Source organism: Megalobrama amblycephala, linkage group LG10 (assembly GCF_018812025.1).
Source record: "Megalobrama amblycephala isolate DHTTF-2021 linkage group LG10, ASM1881202v1, whole genome shotgun sequence".
NCBI classification, from domain to species: Eukaryota; Metazoa; Chordata; class Actinopteri; order Cypriniformes; family Xenocyprididae; genus Megalobrama; species Megalobrama amblycephala.
In genome coordinates this window covers 20,148,013-20,163,747 of record NC_063053.1, presented here as the reverse complement: position 1 = coordinate 20,163,747, position 15,735 = coordinate 20,148,013, and the positions used below count along the sequence as shown (strand labels likewise).

General features: G+C 36.9%; 1 protein-coding gene across 4 annotated transcripts in view; it reads left to right on the top strand.

The window, feature by feature from the left end:
- The window catches only part of syt14a (synaptotagmin XIVa), a 60,317-nt gene that overhangs the window by 25,238 nt on the left and 19,344 nt on the right, over positions 1-15,735 (top strand). For 2 of the 4 annotated variants that reach the window (XM_048205318.1, XM_048205317.1), the window contains exons 1-3: positions 6,811-6,944; positions 11,668-12,399; positions 13,126-13,350. In XM_048205318.1, the coding sequence (XP_048061275.1) occupies positions 11,868-12,399; positions 13,126-13,350 (757 nt within the window). In that variant the 5' untranslated portion in view covers positions 6,811-6,944; positions 11,668-11,867. Of the gene's footprint in view, positions 1-6,791; positions 6,945-11,667; positions 12,400-13,125; positions 13,351-15,735 lie in introns of those variants that run through there. The other 2 variants (XM_048205320.1, XM_048205319.1) reach the window with 1 other exon arrangement.

The following is a 15,735-nucleotide window of genomic DNA, read 5'->3' as shown; positions in this document are numbered from 1 at the left end:
ACCGACTGAATGGGAACAAGAGTTCAGTACATGAAAAAGACATACAGTGAGTCTCAAACTCCATTGTTTCCTCCTTCTTATATAAATCTCATTTGTTTAAAAGACCTCCGAAGAACAGGTCAACATAATACAGACTATTACGTAACAGTCGGGGTGTACGCCCCCAATATTTGCATATGCCAGCCCATGTTCAAGGCATTACACAAGGGCAGGCAGTATTAACGTCTGGATGTGCACAGCTGAATCAACAGACTAGGTAAGCAAGCAAGGACAACAGCGAAAAATGGCAGATGGAGCAATAATAACTGACATGATCCATGATAACATAATATTTTTAGTGATATTTGTAAATTGTCTTTCTAAATGTTTCGTTAGCATGTTGCTAATGTACTGTTAAATGTGGTTAAAGTTACCATCGTTTCTTACTGTATTCACGGAGACAAGAGCCGTAGCTATTTTCATTTTTAAACACTTGCAGTCTGTATAATGCATAAACACAACTTCATTCTTTATAAATCTCTCCAACAGTGTAGCATTAGCCGTTAGCCACAGAGCACAGCCTCAAACTTATTCAGAATCAAATGTAAACATCAAAATAAACACTGTACTTACGCGATTAGACATGACGAACACTTTGTAAAGATCCATTTTGAGGGTTATATTAGCTGTTTGAATTTTTTTTTATGTTGTTTAAGGCAAGCGCGAGGTCTTGGGGCGTGGAGCACGAGAATTAAAGGGTCATACACCCTGAATCGGTTCATTTCTAATTATGCCCCAAAATAGACAGTTAAAAAAATGAATTTAAAAAAATCTATGGGGTATTTTGAGCTGAAACTTCACAGACACATTCAGGGGACACCTTAGACTTATATTACATCTTGTAAAAAAAGTTCTAGGGCACCTTTAAACTTTTTAACACAAACAAAATATGTATTGACTGTGAATGTTCAGATTAACAAGTAGAGATACCATTGTTTTTTTTGTTTTGTTTTTATTTTTAAGAACATAATTGTATCATATCACAGACAAGATTTCAGTGAACAATGTTAGAAGAGGAGTTAGTCCCCGCCTGTGTGCATAGTGTGTGTTAGTTTGTACGCTTCTCAGGCAACATCTGTCAATCAAACTCATAGGTATTTGTTCACTGCATGACATTATTGCTGTGGCTAATACCAATTTCCTGTGAGTTTCTGGGAGTAACTAACTAAATGTGGGATGCTACAAGCTTAACTATTTCAGTGATGAGAGTAGTTTAGTTTAGCTTTTCCAGTAACAAGCTTCTTTTTCCAACAAGAAGCAGTTTAGCATTACAAAATGCCATACATCGTTTTTAACTGAGTAAACTTCAGTGATAATCAAAAATGTCCTCCATCTCTGATATGAAGCTATAGGAAGTCTGATTCATTTTAAGTTAATATACAGCAGTTAGCTACAGTTTATTAGTAGCTTAACGTAACCACTTTAAATGATGAGTAGCTTGATAGTTTGACAGGAGAGAGAGAAAGAGAGAGAGAGAGAGAGAATGAGGGACACAGAAAGAATTCAATGGAAGAAAATGAGGCGCAGCACTGCAGAATCTTTGTAATGTTCCATCACTGAAACTGGTTCTGTTTTATAATGAAAACACTTTAAGATTGAATCCTGTATAATGACACTGATGATATTTTAACGTGTTTCAAAAGCAGTTTATGAGGCTGTTTATGTCTCTAATCAAGTATGATTAGACTTTGCGTGTGTGTTTGTGTGTTTGCAGCATCACTCAGCAGACATGTATGTTTGTGTTCAGATTACATTGCTGTATATCTCTGAGTGTACACACAGCGCTGGTGTCTATGTGTTTGTGTCTGTGAGAGTGTGTTATGACTGAGGGCGTGCATGTGGGCCTCTGAGAGCAAGGTGTGTTGTTTTGTGGGAGTTTACAACAGCGTTTAAATGTTTTTTGTGAGTGTTTTTGTGTCTGTAGTATTTTGTAATTCAGGGGTGGCTGAGCATCCTGGCATGCTTTTATCTGTTTCTATGACAACAGAACCAGCCAACAGTATCCGAGAAGCAGAAAGCTATAATAGCATGATAATAATTTACCATATTTGAATCAGTGCTACACACAATCTCAGAGAAAAATCTCAGAGACTCCGTATTAAAGAACAAGCTACTAATTATGTTTAGAATACATTTATATGAGGTGGATTTATTTGAGGTAGTTGTGGTCACTGTGTATATTTTAAGGGTTAGATTTAGTGTTGTCTCAGTTTCTCTCCTCCTTGGCCTGCTTTCTTCGGTTTGAATGGCTCAGCAGTGTCTTTACTCCAGATGCACCTGCTCTGTCCAGATGTACATTTCTGGCTTCCTCTCATTGGCCCAGATTCTGCCTGGCTCAGGTGATTTTCTATCTGATGACCTGGATTTAAATCAGAGATGCAGTTCTGCATCGAGCAACAGGTGTGCAGATTCTTACCATTGACTTGAGGGGTTTCTCTGTTTCATACACATCAGAGGAAAAAAGCATGAAAAAACATGCTTACTGTGTCCATTTATCTCTTGTTGCATCCTTTCTTTCTTTCTTTCTTTCTTTCTTTCTTTCTTTCTTTCTTTCTTTCTTTCTTTCTTTCTTTCCTTTTTCTTTTTATGTTTTTTTTTTTTTCTAAGAGAAATTATCACTTTTATTTAGCAAGGATGAATTAAAATGATCAGTGACAGTAAATAAATTCATAATGTCAACAAATCAGAATATTACAATTATTTACTGGAATAATGGCTGCTGAAAATTCTGCTTTGCCATCACATGAATAAATTACATTTTAAATTAAAGCTGAAAGCAGCGATGAAAGGTCCCTCACACCTGGGGCCACTGCCACCTGGTGGCCTTAGGAAAACAGTGAATAGTGGGTGACATGCATGTAAGCGAGTAAATACAGGAGAAATATAGCAAAGTCATTTCGACATGCCACACTTCCTGCTGCCAACAAGTGGTGCTTTGACTATAACTGAATATTGCCATGTATATGTCTTCAGGCCAGGACTATTATAAAACATGTGAAGTTTGGAACAGATCGGACATTGTATGCCTGAGTTACAATAACTTAGTGTTTCATGGCGTTAATCGCATACTTTAGCACTTCGCCAAGTGTTGCATGATTTAACGTGTTTCTAGCATTTTTGGCACTTTATGGCATATGCAAATGTGTGCAAAGCATGCCATTTCCTGTTGCCAGTAGGTGGCGCTATGACTAAATGAATATTGGCAAATAGATGTCTTTAGGCCAGGACTCTCATCAAACATATGAAGTTTGGGGCAGATCTGACATTGTTTAACAGAATTACAACAGCTTCCTCTTTCATGGCGAAACATCAAACTTTGTCAGGCCGCCACGGACACGCCCTTCAACGAAAACTCAAGATCTTCGCAAGTTAACATCATTAAGGTCTTAAGATTAGATTGACCAAATATGATGTTGATCTGGTTACATCTCTATGAGGATTTTACTCTATCACAGAGTAAAACATGTCATTTCCTGTTGCCCACAGGTGGCGCTATGACTGTAACTGAATATTGCCATGTAGATGTCTTCAGGCCAGGACTCTAATAAAACGTGAAGTTTGGGGCAGATTGGACATTGTATGCCCAAGTTACAACAATTTCCTGTTTCATGGAGAAACATCGACTTTCGTCAAGGCACCACGGCCACGCCCTTCGATGGAAACTCTAGATCTTCGCAATTTAACGTCACAAAGGCCTTTAGATTAGATCTGATTGATCTGAATAAAGCTCTAGGTGGAGTGTGTTAAATTATAACGTCTGGAAATGGCAAAAACTGCAAAAATTTTGCAGAGAAAATTCAAAATATCTCACTTCCTGTTGGGTTTTCAGATTTTGCTCCCAGGGACTTTTTTGTAGGTATTGGGCTGTTACATGTTTCTACCGAATTTCATACTTGTTCATGAAGCATAGCACGAAGGATGCTTAATTGAAATACTGTAGGTGGCGCTATCGAGCCATTTTGCCACACCTAATTCTGAAACCCATATCAGCCGTAAATTTTCACCACATCTGACGCGTGTGCAGTTTCATGAGTTTTCGAGAACGTTTAGGCCCTCAAAAATGCGATTCATTTCAGAGAAGAAGAATTGGCCGAGCAATTACAATAGGGTCCTCACACCATCGGTGCTCAGGCCCTAAATATGTTAAAATAAACATAAATAAATACATTTTAAATTATAAAACAAAATTTAATTATAATAATATTATAAATTAAAATGTTTTACTGTATTTTTAATCAAATAAATGCAGCCCTGGTGAGCATAAGTGACCTTTGTACGTTAGTGTATTGCCAGAATTTGTCCTTTTGTGTTCAGCAGAAAAAAAATCATTTTTTTAAAAAACTGTTTTGGAATGACATTTTATTTTTGGGTGAACAGCTCCTTTAAAACTTTGCAGGTTTGGAAAGCCTACTGTAAAAGTTTCCTCTCTGAGCACTGGGCCGTACTGAGGCTGTCGGTTTATCCTGTCAGCGCCCCTCTATAAGTGTACAGAGACTGACAGTAAGAGCTCTCAATACAGTGGATTATTGATGTCTGTCACTCAGGCCTCGTTGACTAAATTGGCATCTGACTGCAGGACTTTCACAAGGTCTTGCGACTGATGGATTTTTTTTTTTCTCCTTCTGTAAGGTGGCTAAATGCACCTCACGGCAAGTTAAATATATTTCAATAGAACATGACAGGACACAAACCAGAAATAATTGTAAAAGACAGAACAGAAGGAGGAAACATCAAGGGGGAGAAGAAAAAAATGTGTTATCAGGGAAATGTTTTCATTGCATTGATCAGAAAACACACAGGCTGTAAATCAATTAGCATCACTAAAAATAGCAGATGGAGGGAGAGCTGTTTTATAATGTTTGTTTGACCAAAATCACCTCATATACTCAAAAGGCTGTATTAACTCCCTCAATGCCTCTATTCATAAACAAACATGAAAAATAATGAAGTGTATTAAAATGTAGCCTGTTTTAGAACATTTAGGACCAGGCTTGTAATTATTTATTTCTTGCATACTGTATTCATAATGCAAATTTGTGAGTCATCTACCAGTGCTGTGGAAAAATGTCTCATGTTGTTAGTGCTTTCTTGGGCTATTGATGTTTTACCGCAGTTTGTAATCGTTTAGAAGCATGTCTGTGTTGTCAGGAAGCACTGTGGCAAATATCAGGAAAAATTAGATTTTAAATTTCCTTCGGCCTATTACCGTCACATGTACATCAAATGTGTTGTGTGCATGACTAGGCTAAACAAACAACAGAAATGAGCTAATTTTGGTAGTTCAGTAATGTCTAGTCTAACTCTTCACAGTCTACATCATGAAAAAAGAGTGTTGTCATTTGCATTTGGCCATTGATCAGTTTGTCCTGTGTTGTGACGTCCTCCTGCGTGCTAAAAACAGCAGCAGCTAGCTGGTGTCAATGCTAGATTGTGCAGTTAGCGGTTAACTGGCTAAACAGGATCAGTGACAGCAGGAACTCTGTTGCCATGGTTAAGAGCTGTTGTTATGTAAGAAAGATCATTCCATTGAACATTGCTGTTATTTTTTTTCCACACTCTGGAATGGAACATTATGGATTCGCTTTATTGGCATAATAGTGTTTTTAATGACTTTTGACCTCATCTTACCTTGATTGGCCCTCGGCCGCATTTACAAATTTATCATCAATAAATTTTGTAGTTTTATTTATTGGCAATTTTTCATTAGACTTTACAGCCATAATAAGATTTTGTAATATTTGTAGCTCATGGTAACCTTTTTTTTTTTTTTTTTTTTAACCAGCAGCCTAGAGTTAAAATATATTTTAGTTTGAATTGAAAAGCACAGAGTGGTACAAGATCACTCAGTGTTGTGATTGACCAGTCAGAGCCACATATTCTAGATGGCTGTAATTTAATAGAGTTTTAAAATGAATAAAAAGTAGTCTACAATGGATGGATTTCTCCTTTTAATATTTCAGTCTGTTCCTGTCAGACGGCAGTACTAAAACTGCCATCCTGAGGGGGAGAGAGGCTGATGGGACAGAATCACATTGCATAATTTGTGTGAATAATTCACACTTACTCTTGCAGATGGGTATGTGTGTGGAGCTTTAGAGTCAAATCCACTCACACAAAGCTGTGATACAGTTCAGTGCAGAAATCATCTCTGGTAGGTTTATTTATTCTCGAAGTGGGTAACCAACCATCTGGAATCGGGTCATTTCCCTCTGTCATCCTGAAATATGTGGCCACATAGAGCAGAACTTGGGCAGTTACATTATATCATTTCTGTGGTTGGTGTTAATAAAGGAAGGTGGTCAGGTCAAACCCTTTTCACTCATTGTGAACATTTTCTTATTGGTATTTTTCTGCATTGCTGGTCTCTTTGTATGAGTACTGATGTCTTTCTCTTTATTTTTAAGTGCTGATATGTGATTGATTAATTTACCAATTCTAGATCAAGCAAAAATCTGCTTCAGAAGAACTTAAAAACATCTCTTGTTCTCATTGTCTCAGTAAACCTGGATTTTAAATTTGTTTTTCCAAGCCTGGAAAAGTCAAGGAAAGTAAAAAATAAATTAATTAATTAAATAAAAAATACCAAATTTGAATTGAATCAGAAATTAAATCCTGATCCTGTAACTCCAACCGACTGGAACGGTCATGGGAATTGTTTCTATATATTTTCATAAATCTTCTATCCTCTCTTTCTCTCTCATTTTTAGTGTCCCTTATTGTAATAGTAAATGAATCTCTTTTTCTCTCTACAGTGTCTCCTGAGGCTTTGGGGTTCCTGTCTGGCATTGGCGTGTTCATCTTTCTTGTGATTGTACTCTTTCTTTACCTCAATATCAAACTGTCCCTTGAGAGTGCCAACCAACTGCCCAGCCTCGACCAGTACAGGAAGAGCACAGAAGCAGCAGGTTTGTGTTTGTTTTTCTCCAATTGTGTGTGAGTAACATACAGTGACCCCTCGATTTGGAAACTTAAATCACACTTATAATTTATAATAAATAATGAATTATATACACTACCATTCAAAAAATTTGGGGTCAGTAAAATTTTTTAAAAATAAATTAATACTTTTAATCAGCAAGGATGTATTAAATTGATGAAAAGGTAAAGACGTTTTCTTTTGAACTTTTCTATTCATCAAAGAATCCTGAAAAAAAAAAAAAAAAAAAGTATCATGGTTTTCCACAAAAATATGAAGCAGCACAACTGTTTTGATGATAATAATAAGAAATGTTTCTTGAGCAGCAAATCAGCATATTAGAATGATTTCTGAAGGATCATGTGACACTGAAGACTGGAGTAAAGATGCTGAAAATTCAGCTTTGCCATAAAAAAAGTTATTTTTAATTGTAATAATATTTTACAATATTACTGTTTTTACTTTATTTTTCTTACAGACCCCAAACTTTTGAACTGTAGTATATATTGAAATATAGACCTACCAGGACATGTGCTTGAGGGGAAATGACTTCATACATCTATTAAATATTTGTTTTCATTTGGTGTTTTGAATGTAATGCATTGACAGAAGTGTCCAAAATACTTTTAAGGGACACTTTTGTAACCAGTAACAAATATTAGTAGTTCAAAAGGCAATAGCGAATTTTATTTATTTTTATTTTTTTTTCCCCCACTGGTGAACTGGTTGAGTGTTAGTTACAGTGAAGAGAAACAGAAATGCCGGATGTACAGTATGGATCATTGAGCTGGATTGAGCAAGAGTGTGTGTTGAACTCTTCACACTGGTATTTTTAGCACAGTAGCGGTCATTCAAAAAAAAAAAAAAAAAAACATGATTTATTTCTTTCATTTAGATTAAAATAACTTCATAACACTCTGTAATGAGACCAAATCTTGTTTTTGAAACTGAGAGGTCCAGGATAACATGAATCCAAATTCCCAAACACTGCATGACAATCTCCAGAGAGGTAATTATCTGCTAAACTTCAGATCAGAGTCTCTGAGAATTACTAACAGAGCTTAATTAGCACCACTTAGGCCTTGGAGAGGTTTGTTAGACACGATTTGGTGGTTTGGAATTCTGGGATAGGCCGCACACTCCTTCCTGTTTGTCTGTCAGACATGGTGACGTGCTGAACTGGTCAGCTTGTGATCTTCAGCACAGGATGTTGATCAGAGAGGACAGATGCCACTGGCCAATTATTAGATCAATAGTGTGTGTGTGTGCGTGTATGTGTGTGTGTGTGTGTGTGTGTGTGTGTGTGTGTGTGTGTGTGTGTGTGTGTGTGTGTGTGAAAATGAATGAAGGGGATCATGTAACAGCCTGAGAGAAAATCTGGGCAGAAATCCAAACACACTCAGGATCAAATGTCCACATTGTCAGTCTACATGCGCGCGCACACACACTCACACACACAATAAAATTGGCTTGAATAAACTCAATGAACCAAACACATTTGTACACACAACTACCTATTGTTTAAACCATGAAGCACTCAATCACACCTACACACTTATACTGTTGACAGGGGCACTTAATGCCCACACACACACACACATCCTACAGACAGGTTCTAGATCCAGGCATCACTGAGCTGCCCACACACAGGGCTTTACATAACTCTGCTAGCATCAGAATCAGTGGCATAATAAGAATGACATTTACTGGATAAGTATGTTTGAACTTATTTGACCTGGTGAGGCACAATAAACATGGATGTGTATTAAACTTGAAATTGTAATGTTGTAGCATAGTGCAGTGGTTCTTCATTTACTGCCAATGATTGTGATAATTGTTATCCAGAAATCAGTTGCATGTTTTTCTAGAGTCACGTGAACAGCAGAGGAAAAACAATGCTGAAAGCAAATATAAAATGCAGTTACAATATAAAATGCATCACCATTCCTTTTTAAAAGTTTGGGGTTGGTATATTTTTTTTTTTTTTTTATGTTTTTGAAAGTCTTTTATTTAAACAATAAAGTAAAATCAGTAATATTGTGAAATATTATTCAAATTTCGAAATTCAGTTTTCGGTGTCACATGATCATTGAGAAATAATTTTAAAATGCTGATTTGGGGCTCAAGAAATGTTTCTTATCATTAAAAATGTTGAAAACAGTTGTGCTGCTTAATATTTTTGTGGAAACAGTGATACATTTTTTAGGGATGTCCAATCCGATCACGTGATCGGAAATCGGGCCCGATACGTGGTTTCAATCGATCGGAATCGGACGTTACCTCCCGATCAGGACTCGGATATATATGTATTAGGGGTCACGGTTCTCCCTTATGGTTCGGTACGCCTTGCACCGCGGTCCATTCGAATGACGAGCATCTTTGGTTAATATGGTTTGTTTAAAATAGCAACATGGAAACAGACAGACAGAGTTAAAATATATATGTTTCAGTCGATGGATGCGCAAAACGTTACAACAACGATTCAGAAAGCGTGGACAAAACAGTCACTCTTTGTAAACTGTTAACTGCGGGTGCCGTCTGCTTTAATGTCCAGTCATTTACGCCGTCATCACCCGGGTGTTGATACAGGTGAATGAACAGCACAGGTTGCTGTCTGTGTTTAACTAATCATTTAAGCTGTGTTTAAACTAACTCATTTAAGCCTTGCTGATTTAAACCTTCAAGAACAAGACGCGAAAGAGAACTCGCACGCGCTGTGAGAAGATTTGTGTGCGCTCATCCGAAGCGCGAAACGCTTATTCAGTCAGCGCGCAAAACTGAGTTCTCTTTCAGTCTTGCGCTTCAGCGACAAATTCATACAAAAATTATGTCAACTTGCCCGTCTTACAGTGTCCTGCAAACATATCGGTTATGTCTTAAGTGAGAATTATCGAGAAAGACAGCGCATGTGTAACAGTTATGTACTGGATCGTGCATGCTTATAGGGAAAAAACTATTCCTGCTGCCTGTATTTAATGTTAAATCAAACAACAAATAACAAAGAAATCACTCACTGCTCTTGACTGAATAGTTTTTGTAACTTCAATAATGATTAATCTTTATTTATTTTTCAGTAAAGATAATATCAGTGATATTTTTATTTGATTACTTTATCCATTTTCTGTACGTGAAAACGACTGTTAGATACCTGAAAAACCTGAAAAGCACTGTTCCTGGATCTGTTTTTTCGCTCTTCTTTATTCTTTTTATGTATTATAGAAGTATCGGATCGGGACTCGGTATCGGTAGATACTCAAAACAAAGACTCGGATCGAGGGCAAAAAAACGTGATCGGGACATCCCTAACATTTTTATTTGAATAATATATATATATTTTTTTTTTTGTATACAATGTAAAAGTCTTTACATTTGATCAATTTAATGCATCCTTGCTGTATTAATCCTTCCAGTATTCATTTCTTTCTATATTTCTGACCCCAAACTTTTGAATGGTATATTTTCCCTCGTTGAGAAAATACACTGTAAAAAAAATCCCATTGTTTTTACAAAAACAAATCCTGGCAGTTGTGGTTGTTTTCACTCCAAAGTGAAAACAATCATATCGGATATCCCGTTTGGAACGCACCATTTCTATGGCTTGGCCCTGTGTAATTTCACAGCTGGACCACCAATCACAGAGCTGAAAGCTTTAGGCGGAAACATCCTAATATAGAGAAAACGGACGTCTACGCAACACAACACAAACTGAATAGACAGATTTGAAGGGTTTATTTCCTCAAAAATATTTAGATGTTTATTGTCAAATCATAAATTCCTAAAATAACATCAGAACTGATGACTTTTTATTAAAACAGTTTTTACTTAACTATTACTGTAAAGTTTGTAAATATTACTTTTACAATAGTTTATAACAATAGTTTACAACACCCTGATGGCTCCCCTCTGATACAATATATACTTATACTAAATGTTCTCTATTAATTGTGTTTAAGTGTAAATGTACACTGACTGAGACAGTTTTTAATGTCATCTGTAGTCATTTAGTTTTTTGCTGTGCTGTATGTCTGATTGGCTGTGCCAGTCGAGGGTATTGTCAGATGTGTTTCATGTCTTTGCTCCAATGTCCTGTAGGGATGCTGGCCATGATTCCTCTGTCACTGTCAAAGTGGATGTCAGGTCATTTAGGTATTATGCCAATAAGTAGGGCACCCTCTTCAGCACTGTTATGATGGAGGTATTCAAACTTACACCCTGCCAGAAAGGACCTCCCATATGGTGTTCTCTGATTATGTACAGAACTCATTTGCCCTCTTCCTCAGGGGAACATTTACTTATGTTTGCTGCCAAATTTATCTCCAGTAGAGTAAATATGCTGGACATGTCCACGAAAACTCAGAACCTGGTGTCCGTGGTTCCCTGAACCATCTGCTGCATGCATTACAGCTGCATAAACTACAATCATTATACATAATTACAATTATACATCGTAACATACGCACATCTGATTGTGTTCAGAGGCAAATTGGCTCATTCCTGGTTCACTCTGTGTGTGGTTTCTGATGGATTTTGGAAAAGCATCAATTACTGTCATAATGATGAGAGATCTCTCTGACTCACTTCACCTGTGTATCAGAGTCAGAGCACTTTTGTGTACTGTTATTTAGTTGCTTTATGAATCATGAGTTTATAAATATGGAAATTGTGTGTTATTTAAAGATAATTTGTTTTTCATTTTTCTTTCTTTTTTTCAGGTGTTCATATAATTTTGGTTTACAATAGTTTTTTGCCATTTGAAGTAGTTTTAAACTGCAGATTTAAAGTAGTCTAATATTATGTAAATAAATTTTGTTTTGAGTATTTTGAAATGACCTTCCATCGATGATAAATTTAAGACTGGGCTGGAAAGCTTTCAGAGAAATCATAAACTGAGCAATTACATCAAAACTGCAACATGGCATTTTTTAAGAGCTTCCAGCAAAGTCTCCCCTCCATGTCTGCCATGTTGGAATCCGTGACCGAGAAGGTCGATGACCTGGCTTATGCGCTGAGTGACGTCACGTACACAGTGAGCGGAGAACTTGCCGAGCATGTGAACAGCATCATTCACAAAGTCCAGGCCGAGGAGCTGAAGAGGATTCGTAAGAAAGAGGCGGAAGAGAAAGAGGCTGCAGCACGGCAGGCCCAGGAGAGAGATCCTTTTCTGTGTAGGACTGAAATCCAGACCCAGGCTGCATCTCAGCCTCAGACTTCAAGCACCGACAATGGTTCAGTGCTGTCAACTGAGACCTCTACAGAAAGCGACCTCTCACAGACTCCTGACACAAAGTTAAAGTCGCAAAATAGTGCTGAATCACCTTCTGTACTCCAACAAAATGGATCCTGTGTTAAAGAAAGAACCAGGTATACTAAATTAAAAACAAACAGAAGCCCAGTGGATGGTGGTGAGAAGAAGAAATCTAGCAATAGGGACAGATGTGCTGAAGGTGAGAGAGTGAAGCTGCTAACTTTTTCCTTCCATTCTCTGAACCTCATTAGATGACTGTGTCTAAAAAAGGGAGCCACCGTCTTTTCTTTCTTTTAAATCTGCCTGGGCTCTTTCAAACTGCTCTGATCTCTTCATCTGGTGGAAATGATCTCTGCTGCGGTCAAAATGCTGTTTTGCTTTCCCTTCCTTTTATCTCTATGGGAAGACTTGAACTCATTGCATTTTATGACACTTATTATGCCTCACTATTTTATGCTCTTCTTCCTGTCTCTCTCTTATTTCTCATTCTGTGTAAAATGTAGGGGATTTGGATTTTCTTCCTCAGTAGCCTATAAATTATTAATGCTTGGCCTCTCTAACTTAACTTTCACAGATGTTAATTCATAATTTTGGCTAAAAGAGGATATACATATTACTGTATTACCTTCTTTGAGCCCCTTGTTATGTGCGAATGTGTTTTTATTGTTAAGCTATATCGCCCTCTAGTGTTTGTGCTGAAGATTGGAGGACAAATCAAGATGTTTATCTGCTTTCTTATACAGTTTTCCTCTTTTATTTGGTGACATGCCAGTGCTAAAATGTATAAATACTGTTGAGAAAAGTTGGAGAACATTTGACTATCATGAAAATTTCTCAAAACTATTTTCGCTTTCTTCTCGTGCTTAAAATACAATGGCATTTTTGTTTTTCTAAATTGTCCCCCTTTTTCCGCTCCTTCTCTCAGATAAGAGTTACGTGAATGCAGACTATCACTGCTCGTCGTCAGACAGTGATGATGAGGTGATTGGCCAGTACCAGGAGGCTGTGTCTCGATCACAGGGTCTCCGGGGGGGCTCAGCGGGGACTAACTCACACCACCAGAAGGGCTATGGCTGGGACACGCGGAAGAAATACTGCCCCCTAGCGGCTGAATATGATGGCTACAGCAGCGAGGCCTCAGCAGATGACGGTAAATGTACATTTCACACACACAAAAAAACTTTGTTGTGTCTGTGCTTGCTGAACCTCTGCCATATTAATGCAGATAGGATGATCTCTAGTGAATATCTTTTTTCTAGGTATGACAGACCACTGTGGATAAAATCAAATATTCTATTGTTACTTTAAGGAAGTACAGTGGGTTGCTGAATCATGTTGATTTCAAAAGAATTATGATATTTTTATACACTGCTGTTCAAAAGTTTGGGATCTTTAAGATTTTTTAAATGTTTTGAAAGAAGTCTCTTATGCTCATCAAGGCTGCATTTATTTGATCAAAAATACAGTAAAACAGGTATATTGTTGTTAAATACAATTTAAAATACACGCCTTCTATTTTAATACATATTAAAATATAATTTATTCCTGGGATGGCAAAGCTGAATTTTCAGCATCATTACTCCAGTCTTTAGTGTCAGATGATCCTTCAGAAATCATTCTTATATGCTGATTTGGTGCTCTTATTATTAACAATGTTGAAAACAGTTGTGCTGCTTAAAGAGGTGATATAATGCCACTTTTTCAAGATATAAAATAAGTCTCTGATGTCCCCAGAGTGTGTATGTGAAGTTTTAGCTCAAAATACCCCACAGATCATTTTTTATAGCATGTAGCATATATAGCATGTATACACAAGGGTAGGCAGTATTAACGTCTGGATCTGTGCACAGCTGAATCATCAGACTAGGTAAGCAAGCAAGGACAATAGCGAAAAATGGCAGATGGAGCAATAATAACTGACATGATCCATGATAACATGATATTTTTTTTGATATTTGTAAATTGTCTTTCTAAATGTTTCGTTAGCATGTTGCTAATGTACTGTTAAATGTGGTCAAAGTTACCATCGTTTCTTACTGTATTCACAGAGACAAGAGCCGTCGTTATTTTCATTTTTAAACACTTGCAGTCTGTATAATTCATAAACACAACTTCATTCTTTATAAATCTCTCCAACAGTGTAGCGTTAGCCAGTTAGCCACGGAGCACTATCAAACTCATTCAGAATCAAATGTAAACATCCAAATAAACACTGTACTTACGCGATTAGACATGCTGCATGACGAACACTTTGTAAGATCAATTTTGAGGGTTATATTAGCTGTGTGTTTATGCTGTTTAAGGCAGTAACGAGCTTGGGGGCGGGGAGCACGAGAATTTAAAGGGGCTGCAGCCTGAATTGGCGCATATTTAATGATGCCCCAAAATAGGCAGTTAAAAAAATGAATTAAAAAAAATCTAGGGGGTATTTTGAGCTGAAACTTCACAGACACATTCAGGGGACACCTTAGACTTATATTACATCTTTTGAAAACACGTTCTACGGCACCTTTAAAAGATTCCTTTTCCTGTGGAGAACATTAATATCACAGCCTTCATCTTTCAACTGAAATGGCTGATAGTTTAAAATTTGCTGTTAGCCTCCTCAGCATATATTCATAAAACTAAACACGTTTCTACATGGAGAACAAGTCATTTTGAGCAAAGTTTGGACTTTATATAGGCATAATGGGTCATATTAGACCCATTATGTGAAGGTCTTACAAATGGCCTAGGAGGAGTTCAAAATTAAACGAAATTAAAATGACTGATAAAGTTTTAAGTTAATCATAAAAAAAATCAGATTTGCTATTGTTGGGGCTTAAAGCAAGAATTCAAAAGAAACAAGAATTTTGATTGTCACACATGATTGCAGAGTTATTAGCTAAAATGTAAAGTTTATTATAGCGCCACCTTGAGGCCAATTTCAACACCATATACAAATAAATTATTTGCTATTAGCCACTGAAATTTGATTGGCTATTGTCAGCCATGTTATTTTTAAGTATCCGAATCATATTGGAGGATATGTTAGGATGTCCACCAAAGAAGATGCATAACCATTTTCAAATGGATCATAAGGTTAATGAGTTATAATGTTTTTTTTAGTTGTAGTGCCCCCTATTTTTCGAAACTTGGTTCATGTCCTTAGAATGTCCTGTTGCCTATTTGTGTCGAATTTCATTAAAGGAATTAACTCAAAAATGACAATTCTGTCATCATTTACTCACCCTCAAGTTATTCCAAACCTGTATGAATTTCTTGCTTTTGCTGAACACAAAAGAAGATATTTTGAAGAATATGAATAACCAAACAGGTGATGGGCTCCATTGACATTCATAGTTTTTTTTAGAATGGGCGTTGCCTCAACAATTAATTAACTTATAACTTTGCAACGCTTTGACTTTTTGCCAGCATTGTTCCTAGCTGCTCTGGTATTTTGGTAAAGATCAGCCCAACAGCCTAGGAAGACGTTTTTAAGAAAATCTAAAGTGGCGGTAAAATATTATAGGCGGAAATTAAATCAGAGATACAC